The sequence below is a fragment of the Papio anubis genome, chromosome 2 (assembly GCF_008728515.1).
Source record: "Papio anubis isolate 15944 chromosome 2, Panubis1.0, whole genome shotgun sequence".
NCBI lineage: Eukaryota > Metazoa > Chordata > Mammalia > Primates > Cercopithecidae > Papio > Papio anubis.
This window is the reverse complement of record NC_044977.1, coordinates 48,552,907-48,566,567: the sequence shown is the minus strand read 5'-3', so window position 1 is coordinate 48,566,567 and position 13,661 is coordinate 48,552,907. Positions and strand designations below refer to the sequence as shown.

Genomic DNA, 13,661 nt, shown 5'->3' with positions numbered 1-13,661 from the left:
CTCGAGCTCTTTTTTTTTTTTTTTTTTGTTTTTGTTTTGAGATGGAGTCTTGCTCTGTTATCCAGGTTGGAGTGCAGTGATGCGATCTCACATCACTGCTGCAAGCTCCACTTCCCAGGTTCACAGCATTCTCCTGCGTCAGCCTCCCGAGTAGCTGGGACTACAGGTGCCCGCCACCACACCTGGCAAAGTTTTTGTATTTTTTAGTAGAGACGGGCTTTCACCATGTTAGCCAAGATGGTCTCGATCTCCTGACCTAGTGATCCACCCGCCTCAGCCTCCCAAAGTGCTGGGATTATAGGCGTGAACCACTGCTTCCAGCCGGTCTTGAACTCTGATGTTGTGATCTGCCCGCCTCGGCCTCTGTCTTGTGCTCCCAAAGCGCTGGGATTACAGGAGTGAGCCACCTCACCTGGCTGTTCCTTCCAGTTTCTAAAGGATTATACTGGGGCGGCTCCTACTTTGTGATTATGCTCTATATGTTAGGTTTTTTGCATTTACATTTTTCTACATATATTTTTGCTTATTCCAGTCATAGATTTTTGGATGTTTAAATTTATTTTTCCTTTTTTGTCATCTCTTTAAAAGATTTTTGTTTTAGAAAGAAAATGCTTAAGTCAATTTTACCGGTTATAATTCAAATAGTACAGATAGAGTTAAAGTCCTCTTACCTCTACCCTCATCCCAGTGCCCCTCCTAGAGGTAACTGATAATCATTATTATCATTTGGTATGTTCCTTTCCGGCCTTAAGAAAAAAAATTTTTTTTAGGCCAGAAAGGAACATACCAAATGATAATAATGATGGTGGCTTACACCTGTAATCCCAGCACTTTGGGAGGCCAAGGAGGTTGGATCACATGAGGTCAGGAGTTCAAGACCAGCCTGACCAACATGGTGAAACCGCATCTCTACTGAAAATACAAAATCAGGCCGGGCGTGGTGGCTACGCCTGTAATCCCAGCACTTTGGGAGGCCGAGGTGGGCGGATCACAAGGTGAGGAGATCAAGACCATCCCGGCTAACACAGTGAAACCCTCTGCTAAAAAAAATACGAAAAATTAGCTGGTCATGGTGGCAGGCTCCTGTAATCCCAGCTATTCGGGAGGCTGAGGCAGGAGAATGGCGTGAACCCAGGAGGTGGAGCTTGCAGTGAACTGAGATCACGCCATTGCACGACTCTGTCTTTAAAAAAAAGAAGGAAATACAAAATTAGCCAGGCATGGTGGTGCATGCCTGTAATCCCAGCTACTTGGGAGGCTGAGGCAGGAGAATTGCTTGAACCCGGGAGGCAGAGGTTGCAGTAAGCCGAGATTGCACCACTGCACTCCAGCCTGGGCGACAGAGCAAGACTCTGTCTCAAAGACAGGACCTTGTTCTGTCACCCAGGCTGTGGAAGACAGTGGTGCAATCATAGCTCATTGCAGCCTTGAACTCCAGGGCTCAAGGCATCTTTCTGCCTCAGCCTCTTGAGTAGCTAGGAGTACAGGCATGTATCACCACCCCTGACATTTTTTAAAATTTCTGTAGAGATGGGGGTCTCACTATGTTGTCTAGTAATTCTTGAACTCCTTGCCTCGAGCAGGCCTCCTGCCTCGGGCTCCCAAAGCATTGGGATTACAAGCATGAACCCCTGCACTCAGCCTTCTTCTAGTCCCGTTTCCAGGCAGTTACATGCTTATTTCATCAGTATAAGTGACAGATGACTTAACCCCAAGGAAATCCCAGGATAGTTTGCCTTCAGGCATGGCTGAATGTAGCTCACATTTCTTTGTGTTGCAGTTTTGACTTCCACTGTGTAAACTTCTTTCTCTGCCTGGCTTTCCACTTGTGGCAGTCATCTGTCATCGACTTAGGTCTTGTTCTCTCAGCAACAGATTTTTCTCCCAAGCAGCTCAAGCAAAATTCCCAGACTGAGTGTAGTTGGTTTTGATTGGATTATAATGCCATCATCCATATACCAGCCCCTGTGGCCAGGAGGAATGCAGTACTCTGAGCTAGCCAGGCTTCAACCTGCACTGTCTCCTGGCTCCAGCCAGCATGATGACCACCACTTACATGACATGGCCCAAGAGTGGCAGAAGGGTGGGCAGAGTTGCTGTAACCAACAGTGGGTGATAGATAGAGGCCTGCCAAATGACAGTGGCTCTTTCATAACTGTTGTGTTGTGATAGCCATTAGTATCCTCCCACAAATGTACTTAGAACTCTGTTAGTGGATGTGAAGGATTAAAGAGTATCATGGTATGGATTAACCATACCTGACCTAACAATTCCTCCATTGCAGACCTTTACTTTCCAGTTTTTTTTTTCTTTCTTTCTCTCTTTTTTTTTTTTTTTTGAGATGGACTCTCACTCTGTTGCCCTGGCTAGAGTGCAGTGGTGCGATCTTGACTCACTGCCAGCTCTGCTTCCTGGGTTGAAGTGTTTCTCCTACCTCAGCCTCCTCAGTAGCTTGGGATTATAGGCGCCTGGCAACACGCCTGGCTAATTTTTGTATTTTTAATAGAGATAGGGTTTTGCCATGTTGGCCAGTCTGGTCTTGAACTCCTGACCTCAGGTGATCTACCTGCCTTGGCCTCCCAAAATGCTGGGATTACAGGCATGAGCCACTGCGCCTGGCCAGCTTTTATTCTTTGACTAATCTGGTTGGTTGTCATTTTCTTTTTCATTTTCAATAATTACTTGGCCGGGCGCAGTGGCTCACACCTATAATCTTAGCACTTTGGGAAGCCTAAGCAGGCAGATCACCTGAGGTCAGGAGTTTGAGACTTGCCTGGCCAAGAAGTGAAATCCATCTCTCCTAAAAATACAAAAATTAGCTGGGTGTGGTGGCGGGTGCCTGTAATCCCAGCTACTCGGGAGGCTGAGACAGGAGAATCACTTGAACCTGGAGGCAGAGGTTATAGTGAGCCGAGATCATGCCATTGCACTCCAGCCTGGACAACAAGAGTGAAATTCCATTACAAAAAAAAAAAAAGAATTACTTGAATATTCTGGATAATAGTCCTAGTCTGAAAGTATCTTCTTTAGGGCTTTCTCATCTATCTTTTTTGTTTGTTTATAGTTTCTTTTGTCTTTTTTATTTACTTATGTTTCTTGTCATGCTTTTTCATTAAACATTATGACAGTTCCTGTGTTACTAAAATACTTTGTGAATTAGCATTACAGGGGCTGCAGGATATCCCATCCCATACATATTCTGCAATTTACAATCCTAGGTTATTTCCAAGTTTTCTCTCTTACATAAATAATAATGTGATGCATATTTCGTCCATGAAGCTTTTTGCTATCTTATGTTTGCACTGCAACCAGCCTGGATTTCTTTTTTTTTCTTCTTTTTTTTTTTTTTTTTTTTTTGAGACGGAGTCTGGCTCTATCGCCTAGGCTGGAGTGCAATGGCACGGTCTTGGCTCACGGCAACCTCCGCCTCCTGGGTTCAAGTGATTCTGCTGCCTCAGCCTCTGGAGTAGCTGGGATTAAAGGGGCCCACCACCATGCCTGACTGATTTTTGTATTTTTAGTAGAGATGGGGTTTCACCATGTTGGCCACGCTGGTCTCGAACTGCTGACCTCATGATTCTCTTGCCTCGGCCTCCCAAAGTGCTGGGATTACAGGCATGAGCCACCGTGCCGAGCTTGGTTTTGTTTTTTAATTAGGTAGGTTGCTTTTAAATGGACTAATGGGTTCAAGTACTGAATTTAAAAAGGGCTCTACCACTTAAATAATCCCATGAATAATATAGAAAAGTGCCTATCCATGGTATTTTCTTTTTTTGTGATGGAGTCTTGCTTTGTTGTCCAGGCTAGAGTGCAGTGGTGTAATCTCGGCTCACTGCAAACTCTGCCTCCGGGGTTCAAGCGATTCTCCTGCCTCAGCCTGAGTAGCTGGGATTACAGGTGCGCACCACCACGCCTGGCGAATTTTTGTATTTTTAGTAGAGACGAGGTTTCACCATGTTGGTCAGGCTGGTCTCGAACTCCTGACCTCGTGAGCCACCTGCCTCGGCCTCCCAAAGTGCTGGGATTATAGGCGGGAGCCACCGCGCCTATGCGGTATTTTCATGAACATACGTGCCATGTGGCTGTGTAGCGTTGCATCAGGAGACAGCTTTGCTGGAGTGTGATTGTGACTTGGAAACTCAGCTCTGTTTCTGTTTCTTATAGCTCTTCCTCCTCCCAGAAAGACACGTGCTGAGCTCATGAAGGCAATCGATTTTGAGTACTATGGTTACCTAGATGAAGATGATGGTGTTATTGTGCCTTTGGAACAGGAATATGAAAAGAAACGTAGGTCTCTGGGCATTTTATTTTAGAATAGATGGCATCTGTTTTCTGTTGTCTCCTTTGAAAACAGGATTTTCAATAGTGCTTTATGCCAGAAGGGAGTTTTCTTTGTTGCTAATGGTCTTCAGGTGTGATGGTCTGTTAATTCCCTGATCCCTGTGAGGCAGTCAAGGCTGTATGGGCCAGAGATAAAGGTTGGGGAAGCCATGAGAGCCAAGTCTGACCAGTCCCTGTCTGCTAGGAGGTCACCATCTGGATTCGTGCTAATACCAGTGCCCATGTGACACATCAAGCCAGGACTTTGGAAGCAAGTGGTCTGGAGCTGGAGCTGATTTCTAGCATGCTCTGCCCCTGCCTTCTCTGTTTTCATGTGGACATGTTGGGAAGCCACTCAGGTTGTGGAACTGGGGAGGATTTGGGAATGTTCCCTAAAAATCTGCTTTGAAGTGACTGAAAGCCAGAGCTGTTGTAGGACTACCATGCCTCACATCCATTTCCACTCATGGGGGCAGAATGAAGGGTGTCCCTTTCTAGAGGGGATGTCTAGACTTTCCCTGCATAGTGTTGGCCTTTCCCTGCATAGTGTTGAAAGCTCATTTAGAGACTGAAATCAATAGCACCTACCCTCTCTTGTGTTCAGTCAGAGCCGAGTTAGTGGAAAAGTGGAAAGCAGAGAGAGAGGCTCGGCTGGCAAGAGGAGAAAAGGAAGAGGAGGAGGAAGAGGAGGAAGAGATCAACATCTATGCAGTCACCGAGGATGAGGTATTGGGATTGGTCACCTCTGGCACTCACTGCCATCTGCTCCAAGCCATGAAGTATGGCAGGGAGGAAGCTTGGCTCCAAAACATAGAGTCAGGGTTCACAGCCCAGCTTGCTCACCTGCAGGATGGCTGTGAAAACACTCGTGAGATTACAGGAGGGTTTCAGGAGGCAGCAGCCATGAGAGTGCCCTGCTGGCCATGCTTTACACAAGGGCTTCCTTCCTTCCTTCTTAGAGACAGGCCCTCCTGCATACCCGGGAATTAGATTGATAAACACAGAGGAAGCCATGAGCTTTAGCCCATGACCTCATCACTTCTGTTCACGTGGCAGTGCCAGTCGCTCTTCTGTAGTCTAACACCCCCATCTTTTTTATTTTTTTTGAGACTGAGTCTTGCTCTGTCACCCAGGCTGGAGTGCAGTGGCATGATCTTGGCTCACTGCAACCTCTGCCTTCTGGGTTCAAGCAATTCTTCTGCCTCAGCCTCCCGAGTAGCTGGGACTACAGGCGAGTGCCACCATGCCCGGCTAATTTTTGTATATTTAATAGAGACAGGGTTTCACCATATTGGCCAAGCTGGTCTCGAACTCCTGACCTCGTGATCCGCCCGCCTTAGCCTCCCAAAGTGCTGGGATGACAGGCGTGAACCATTGTGTCTGGCCCTAACACCCCATCTTACAGATGGAAACAAACCCAGAGGGTCATGGTGGGGGAATCCTTGCATGGTTTCAGACCTTTTGCATATTTTCTGATCTATAGGAAACACTCATTATATATCTTAGTTACTACTTTTTATTAGAGCCACCATGTAAGTAATCTTAATATATCTGTCTGTGCTACACCTTTTATTTTTTCTATGAAACATTACCAAAACTTCACTGCATTAGAGGAGATATTCTGAAACAAGGAAAACTCAGCATTTGAAATCTCTGCCTCCCAGGCAGAGCTCTTCTGCAGGGCCCTCTGTTTGGAGTCCTTGCTGCCTGCACAGATCCAGGTGGATCTGATTTGCTGGACTGAGAGAGGGGAGGGGATCACCCACACATGGATGATGGCTCAGGTTCCACATAAGGAGCTTGCTGAGACACCACTGGTGAAGAAGCAGGCTCAGGTTTAGTGACTTAGTCAATGTCACACAGGATGTAACAGGCCTGATGTTCCTGCTAATGTCCAGCTGGGCCACCAGTGGAGTTCAGTGCAGGTCTGAAGCAGGATGGCAACATGCCTTAGGAGGATTTCCTCTAGGTACAAATAATCATTTGCTCTCTCAGCAGATGTTTAATTCATGGCTCCTGTGAGCCAGCCCCTTTCCAGGTACAGGGGCATAGTGGTACAGAGGCTTGGTGTGTAGCTCTTAGTCCAGGGGGAGGCAGTCCAGTAAGAGAGACAGTAGCAGTCCCTCAATAGAGCCTAGTGCAGGGACAGCCTGCAGACGCTCTGCTGGGAAGCTAACCCCTCAGCTGAGATTAGGACGATCCAGGGAACTTAACCAAGGGAGGAGGAGATAATACGCCCCAGCAGGAGCACATTGTGTGCTGAGAGATCCTGTGATGAGTATGAGAGACAAAGGACAGCCCAGTGTGCTAGAGTTCAGAGAGTGGGTGCTGGGTGTGAGTGGAGGCTGATGGGGAGCTGGCGTTGTGGGGAAGAGCAGTGGAAACCCACAGCAGAATTTTTTTTTTTCTTTTCAAATAATTACAGAGATACAGGAAGTTGCAAAGAGTGCAGAGAGATCTTGTGTATGCTTCACCCATTTCCCCCAATGTTTCTATCTCATGTAGTTCTAGCACAGTAGTAAAACTGGGAGGTTGACGTTGGCATAATGAATATGTAAAGTTCTGTGTCATTTGTCTCCATGTGTGGAGATCCATGTGGCCATCATGACAATCCAGATACAGAACTGGCCAGGGGTGGTAGTCACGCCTGTAATCCTAATACTTTGGGAGGCTGAGGTAGGAGGATTGCTTGAACTCAGGAGTTCGAGACCAGTCTTGGCAACACAATAAGGCCCTGTTTCTACCAAAAATAAAAACAATTAGCTGGGTGTGGTTGGACATGCCTATAGTCCCAGCTCCTCAGGAGGCTGAGGTGTGAGAATTGCTGAGCTCAGGGGGTTGAGATTGCAGTGAGCTGTGATTACACCACCGCACTCCAGCCTGGGAACTGTCCCCTTACCACAAAGATCCCTGGTGCCACCCCTTCACAGTTCACACCTCCCTGTCCTCACCATCTCTTGCCCTAGCTGAACCCCAACCATCTCTGATTTTGTCATTTCAGAATGTTTTATAAATGGGATCATGCTGTGGGTCACCTTTCGAGATGGCCTTGACACTCAGCATGATTCCCTTGCCATCCCTCTGGTTGTTGAGTTCCATAGTTCATTCCTTTTCACTGCTGAGTGTTGTTCCGTATACAGAAAAGTACACACCTGCTAAATGTGTAGGTCACTGGACTTTCATAGGGTGAACACACACACATAGCAAATACCAGTGAAGAAACAGAACAGGACCACAACGCCAGAAGCTCACTACTGCCTCAGGGGTCACCCTCCTGACCTCTCATGACCCATATGTTTCACTTGTGTCTGAACTTTACATATGTGGAGTCATGTGTACTCTTTTGTGTCTGATGTTTGTAGGTATTTGTGTTGTGTCCAGCTTGGGGTTTTGGCAGATAGGGTTGCTGGGAATTTTCTTGTTCCCGTGCAGTGTTTCTCTTGAGTACATGCTGAGGAGTGGAACCACCAGATCAGGGTAAGTGTGTGTTTAGTGTTAGATACAACCAGTTTCTCCAAGTGCCAACAGTGGATGAGAGGTTCCTCAAGAGGCTTTTCAAGCCACCCCCACTGGGAACCAGTCAGGGAACGGGTCGTGCACGGTGTCTGGCAGAGCCCAGCAAACAGTGGACTTCCGACTCGCCACAAGACCCTTTCTCTTTCCAAGTCCATGTTGTTTTCTTTGTTATTAGAACTTTGTATTGACTCATAGGCAACCTCTGAGTTGATTATTTTTTTATACATGGTGCATTATTTTACATTTAAATTTTTAAAAATAGTGATAACATTCACAAAGTTCGAAAGTGAAAAAGTATATAAAGATATTCCACGAAGATTCTCTTTTCTTTCCGTGTTCCTCATCTACCTTGTTCTCACTGCCATCAGTAGTTTCTATTCTTATTTCCTCCTTAGACAAAAGGTAGCGTAATGTACACCGTGTTCTGTGGTTTTTTTAACTTAATCTTGTGGCTCAAGTGTCTTTCTGTAAGTATAGAACTTTCTTATTTTTTTTTTCTTTTAAATAGTTGCAGTTTTTTCTTTTAAATAGTTTTCTTTTAAATAGTTTTTTTTCTTTTAAATAGTGTGTTTATATTATAGAGTTGCCAGCATTTATCTAGCTGGGCGCCTACTGATGGACTTTCGCTTGTTCTGTTTGTAGTCGGATGAGGAAGGCAGCCAGGAGAAAGGAGGGGATGATGGACAGCAGAAGTTCATTGCTCACGTCCCCGTTCCCTCGCAGCAAGAGGTAGGACCACAGCTAAGAGCTGCCTGGGCGCCAGGGGCTTCTCCAAAGCAGACTGCACAGAGCACTGCAGTGGGTTTTTGTTGTCCTTCCTACCCATCAGGGCAGCTCAGGGTCGTGACCACATGACACCTGTCATTGTGCTCAGGGTGTGGGGTCCAAAAAAGGCAGGACCCTCTGCCCTAGGCCATTCTGTTGTTCAAATGTTTCCAATGGGAGGGACTTATGGCTCTTGGAGACTATTCTGGGTATTTAAATCAGTCTCCTCATGGACTTCTCCCTCAGGGACTTCCTCCTGGCTGGGTCTGGCAAGGGTTGGAGGGCTTTGCTGAGGAGTGAGCCCTGCACTCTTAATTTCCACAGATTGAGGAGGCACTGGTACGAAGAAAGAAAATGGAACTCCTCCAGAAGTATGCAAGCGAGACTCTGCAGGCCCAAAGTGAAGAAGCCAGAAGGCTCCTGGGGTATTAGGACCCAGCTGGGGCTCTCCTTGAAGTTCTTCCGTCCCCCAGTGGTACCTCAGGACCCAGGGCTGCAGACAGGCAGGCTAGTGCTGAACCCCATTCTCAGCCTTCCTTCCCTCTCCTTATCTCATGCTGACTCGACGGTAAGGGTCTGTCCCTGGTCTTCCTGGTAGGTTTTGTACACATTTTGCTACTGTGTGGATCCGTTTATTTTTATTGTGGAGTGTATACAACAGGTTGCGAACTGGCTGCCTGTATCTGATTTTGCCTTGCATTGTGATTTTGAGGAGAGAAGAATCAATTAGTGGCAAACATTTAAAAATGCAATTTTTTGCAGACCAAAGTATAATTTTAAAAAATGCAAATTTTCTAAAAGAGAAATCTTCTCTTGAAAAATGAGATGATGTGGCCATGTGTGGTGGCTCACGCCTGTAATCCCAGCACTTTGGGAGGCTGAGGCAGGCGGATCACAAGGTCAAAAGATCGAGACCATCCTAGCCAACATGGTGAAACCCCATCTCTACTAAAAATACAAAAAAATTATTCTAATGCTGGGCGTGGTGGCGGGCACCTGTGGTCCCAGGTACTTGGGAGGCTGAGGCAGGAGAATCGCTTGAACACGAGAGGTAGAGGTTGAAGTGAGCTGAGATCGTGCCACTGCACTCCAGCCTGGCGACAGAGTGAGACTCTGTCACAAAAAAAAAAAAAAAAAAAAAAAAGGAGATGATATGTCAGCCCTGAACATGCACCCCACAGGTCAATGACCAGGTCCATCTGTGTCGGGAGCTGCTCTGGGCTCTCCGTGAGCCCCGCTCCACCTGCTCCACTCGCTCCTGGGTGCCAGGAATTTGAGTTTGCTACTCCTGTTTTATAACCTGTTCTGCAGAAACCTATTTTTATTAAAGATTTTTATAAGAAAGGGAAACCTCCAGGTCTTCAGCTTATTCCCTTGGCCAACTGCTCTGAGGTGACAGTGGCATTAGGATGTGTAGCCAGTCACTGAGGGGCACTGCCTTCCTGCAGGGGAGTCCCTGAAGCCCCAGTCCCAAGTGTGGCAAGGACAGGACCAGATCCCAGGAGCCTCGGTGGGAGTGAGCTGACCCACTGTGGCATCTGTGGCCACAGCTGTAGACAGGGCTCCTTGCAGTGGGCTGCACTGTGGGCTGCACTGTGGCCTGCTGAGAGCACTTCTGCCAGTGAAGAAACCGAGTCCAGAGCTTCCTCTGAACTGGGACTAAAGCCTCCAGTGGGGAACCACACAAAGCAGCCGCAGCACCTGGGCAAGATGGGGGCCTGGCCTCCTGCCCCTCTGCAGGGTCATGGGAGCGTCTAGGCTCAGGTTGTGGAAGCCAGATGGCTGTTCCTGGGCCCGGGCCCAGCTCAGCTGTTTGGGAACAGGAACTCCTTGGTTTCTGGAGTAGGCTCACCACAGCAGTAGGCACCATGTCGGTCTACGGAGCAGCCTAGTCTGAAGGTGGCAGAGCCTCGTGTGTGGCTGTGTGTGGCTGAGTCGGGAGAGTGGCGAGGTGCTGGGCCTCTAAGGAGTCTGAGGGCCACAAGGACTGTGGAAAGGGTCTGGAGGAGGGAGGGAGACCTAGTGGCTAGCAGTAGACTTGCTTGAGGACGCTCTCTCAGGCTACAAGGAGGGGCCTAGTGGCCACTTGCCAGGAGGAGGCTGGGGTGGTGAGGCCTGGCAGGTGGTGGGCTGGGTGGGGGATGGAGTAGCCAGGTGGTGGAGGATAGGAAGGGCCTTTGGAGGGTTCAATTTAGGCTTTGAAGGAGCCGGAAGGAGGGTTTGGAGGGAGCAAGGCAGATTCACCTCTGGGACCCGGGACCTAGCACCCAGCTTGGGTCTGCAGGTGGGGGCTCAGGAGTGAACATCGTGGGGGCTTTGAGCAAGACCCTCTGGGCCCCAGACTCAGCTTTTATACTTTGAAGTCAAGGAGTGACCTGTGCTGTCTGAGTTTGCTCTGGGGTCTGGGCAGTCCTGTGGTTTGGGCAGAGGCCTCAGAGGGCCTTAGGGACAGACTGATCCTGGTCTGAGCCTTTGGGAAGCGTGGGGGTGGCCAGGCTCAGACAGGCCTGGTTATGGGTTTGTCTTCCAAGGGGCACACTCAGGTGCTTCCTGGCATTCAGAAGAGAATGGGGAATTCAGACATCAGGCCTTCTCCCTGGGAAGGATGACAGGTGCTTGGAACCAGGCCTGTCTTGAAAGCTTGGGCTCTGGGCCTTCCTCTTCCAGTGCCCTGTTCCAGGCCTTCAGTGTACAAAGCACTCCCCTCCTGGGATCTCTTCTCGGCTCCCCGGGATGCAAACTGGCTAGGGGTTAGGATCCCACATTTGAGGAAACAGGCTGAGAGTGGAGAAGCACCCAGCTGGACATCCTCTAGGTATTCCTGGCAGAAACCCTTGCTACTTGTCTGTGCCCAACGGCCCTAGAGGGTCCTAGATGTGGGACAAGGTCTCAGCAGGGCTCCAGTCCTAGGCCTGGAAACAGCTGGAGGTGGGGGAAGCTGGCTGGGTGGGTGTGGTCATCTTTTCCCAGCTTGTGGCCCGTCTCAGGAGGCTTTGTTTGGTTAATAAAATCTGCTGAATGGTTTATATTAGCTTTGACTCTGCCTGTGGTTTCCCGAAAAGCTACTTTTTCGTAGTCACGTTTCCATTAACTTCCTTCTTCCCTCACACTGTGTGTCCTCCGTTGTCTAAAACACACCACCTCCCTCCTGTTTTGCTTTAAGACTAGTCACAGCATGCCCACCCAGGCCTCCTGGACCTCCTCCTGCTGCATCCCCAACCGGCTGACCCCACCTGCCCTTGGGCAATTTATAAACAAGGAAGAAATGAAAACCTTTCTCCTCTTGCCCTGCGCTCACCCTGCAGTCCTGCACATGCCCACCCCATTCCCTGAAACACTGGCAGGTTCTGGAGCCGAGGTGGGGGTCCTCACCCTGCTCACTGCGCAGCACTGAAAGCAGGAACCCACCTGGATGGACATTAGGCCTGGCCCAACACCCAGCTGACTAGCAAGCAGAGGAATCCACAGGAGTGGGCAGTGGCACCCAGCCCCTTCTGGTATCTCCACACTTGCTGCCCACCTGCTCCACCCGAAAGGATGCAGAGGGTAGTGTCCGTGGAGGGCTGGCGTGGCGCTCTTAGTCCTGCTTCTCTGCCGCAACGCCTAGGGCTTTTAGCAGGTCATGCAGTCCCTGAGCCTGGGTTTCTTTTCCAACAAAATGAGCCGTGGAAAGGGCAGAGTTGTTCACAGTTCTCTCTAGCTGGACCAGGGTAGAAGTCTGTAAAAAATGTGTGTTTGAGGGGCTGGGAAATCAGGTGAGGGGCTGAGGGGAGGAGATGATGTTGGGAGAAGTGGAACCTTAAACGTGTGCACGTTCCTGAGGGTCTGGGACTTGGCACTGAACTTGCTTGAGCAGGGGATGCCTTTGTAAGATCCCTTCTAACAGCAGATGGGTTGAGGGTAGGGGTTGTGCTGGGGGAATTTGAAACAGACCAGGGAGGAAGCCAATCTGATCCTCTAGGGGATGGCTGGGTCTGGTTGGGGGCTAGCAGTGGAGGTGTGAGCTGGGGTGCTGAGGTGCTAACCCCTGTATTTTGAGTCAGATCCTCAAGTGTGAGACCAGTGCTATCAACAGAAGCAGTGAGAGTGGAGGTGCTCATTTGCCCATGTTTATGACATTTGGGATTCTGGGAGGAGAGAGAGAGGATGCCTGTGTTTTCTCTAGTCACCAGGTGAGTGCAGAGAGCTGTCTATGGAGGAGCCTTTCCAGCCAGCAGTCAGCACCAGCCAGAGCACTAAAGTTTATGACTGCTGTAGCCGATTTCTGCTTTATTCCTACTTTTAATTTTCAGAGTCCAGAGTGTTCACCATTACACCACGGAACCTCACAATTCTACTTTTAATTTTGTAATATTTTGTAGTAAGCACCTCTGTATGAAAGACACAGGATATTGTGGTTGGCATCTGGCCTTCATGGTGTTTTTTCACTTGGGGGCACATTTTCAGCACTAGCCTTGGTATCACCACATAAAGAAAATTTGGGGCTGGGCGTGGTGGTGCACACCTGTAATCCCAGCACTTTGGGAGGCCAAGGCAAGAGTATCATTTGCTTGAGCCCGGAAGTTCAAGACCAGCCTGAGCAACATAATACGACCTCTACAAAAAAATAAAAAAATTAGCTGTATGTAGTAACGCACGCCTGTGGTCCCAGGCCTGTGGTCGAGTACAAGAGGCTGAGTTGGGAGTATGGCTTGAGCCCTGGAGATGTGAGGCAGCAGTGAGCCATGATTGTACCACTGCACTCCAGCCTGGACAACAGAGGAAGACGCTGTCTCCCCCACCCCCTTCCCCCAAAAAAGAAGAAAACTTGTTTGATAGTGTTGTAGGTTTGTATTTTAATAATGGCAAGTGTAGAAAGAAAAAGATGAAAGGAGAAAGAAGGAAGGAGAAAACCAGGTACGAATGTCCCTCTAGCCACTTGGAGGAGGTCTGATCCAGGGAACATTGCCATTATGGGATACCCTCTGAGATGGTGCCACTGCATGGCAATGACACAGTTAAAATGTATTCAACACACCCACCAGCTTTAAGAATGTTAAATTCTTGGCCAAGCGCGGTGG

General features: G+C 48.7%; 1 protein-coding gene across 2 annotated transcripts in view; it reads left to right on the top strand.

Annotated features, from left to right (window-relative positions):
- Nucleotides 1-9,951, top strand: part of ISY1 (ISY1 splicing factor homolog) — a 36,008-nt gene extending 26,057 nt beyond the window's left edge. The window contains exons 8-11 of one of the 2 annotated variants that reach the window (XM_003906892.5): nt 4,165-4,287; nt 4,925-5,046; nt 8,479-8,565; nt 8,926-9,951. In XM_003906892.5, the coding sequence (XP_003906941.2) occupies nt 4,165-4,287; nt 4,925-5,046; nt 8,479-8,565; nt 8,926-9,033 (440 nt within the window). In that variant the 3' untranslated portion in view covers nt 9,034-9,951. The remainder of the gene's footprint in view (nt 1-4,164; nt 4,288-4,924; nt 5,047-8,478; nt 8,566-8,925) is intronic. The other variant, XM_021922697.2, reaches the window with a different exon arrangement.
- Nucleotides 9,952-13,661: the final 3,710 nt, after the last annotated feature.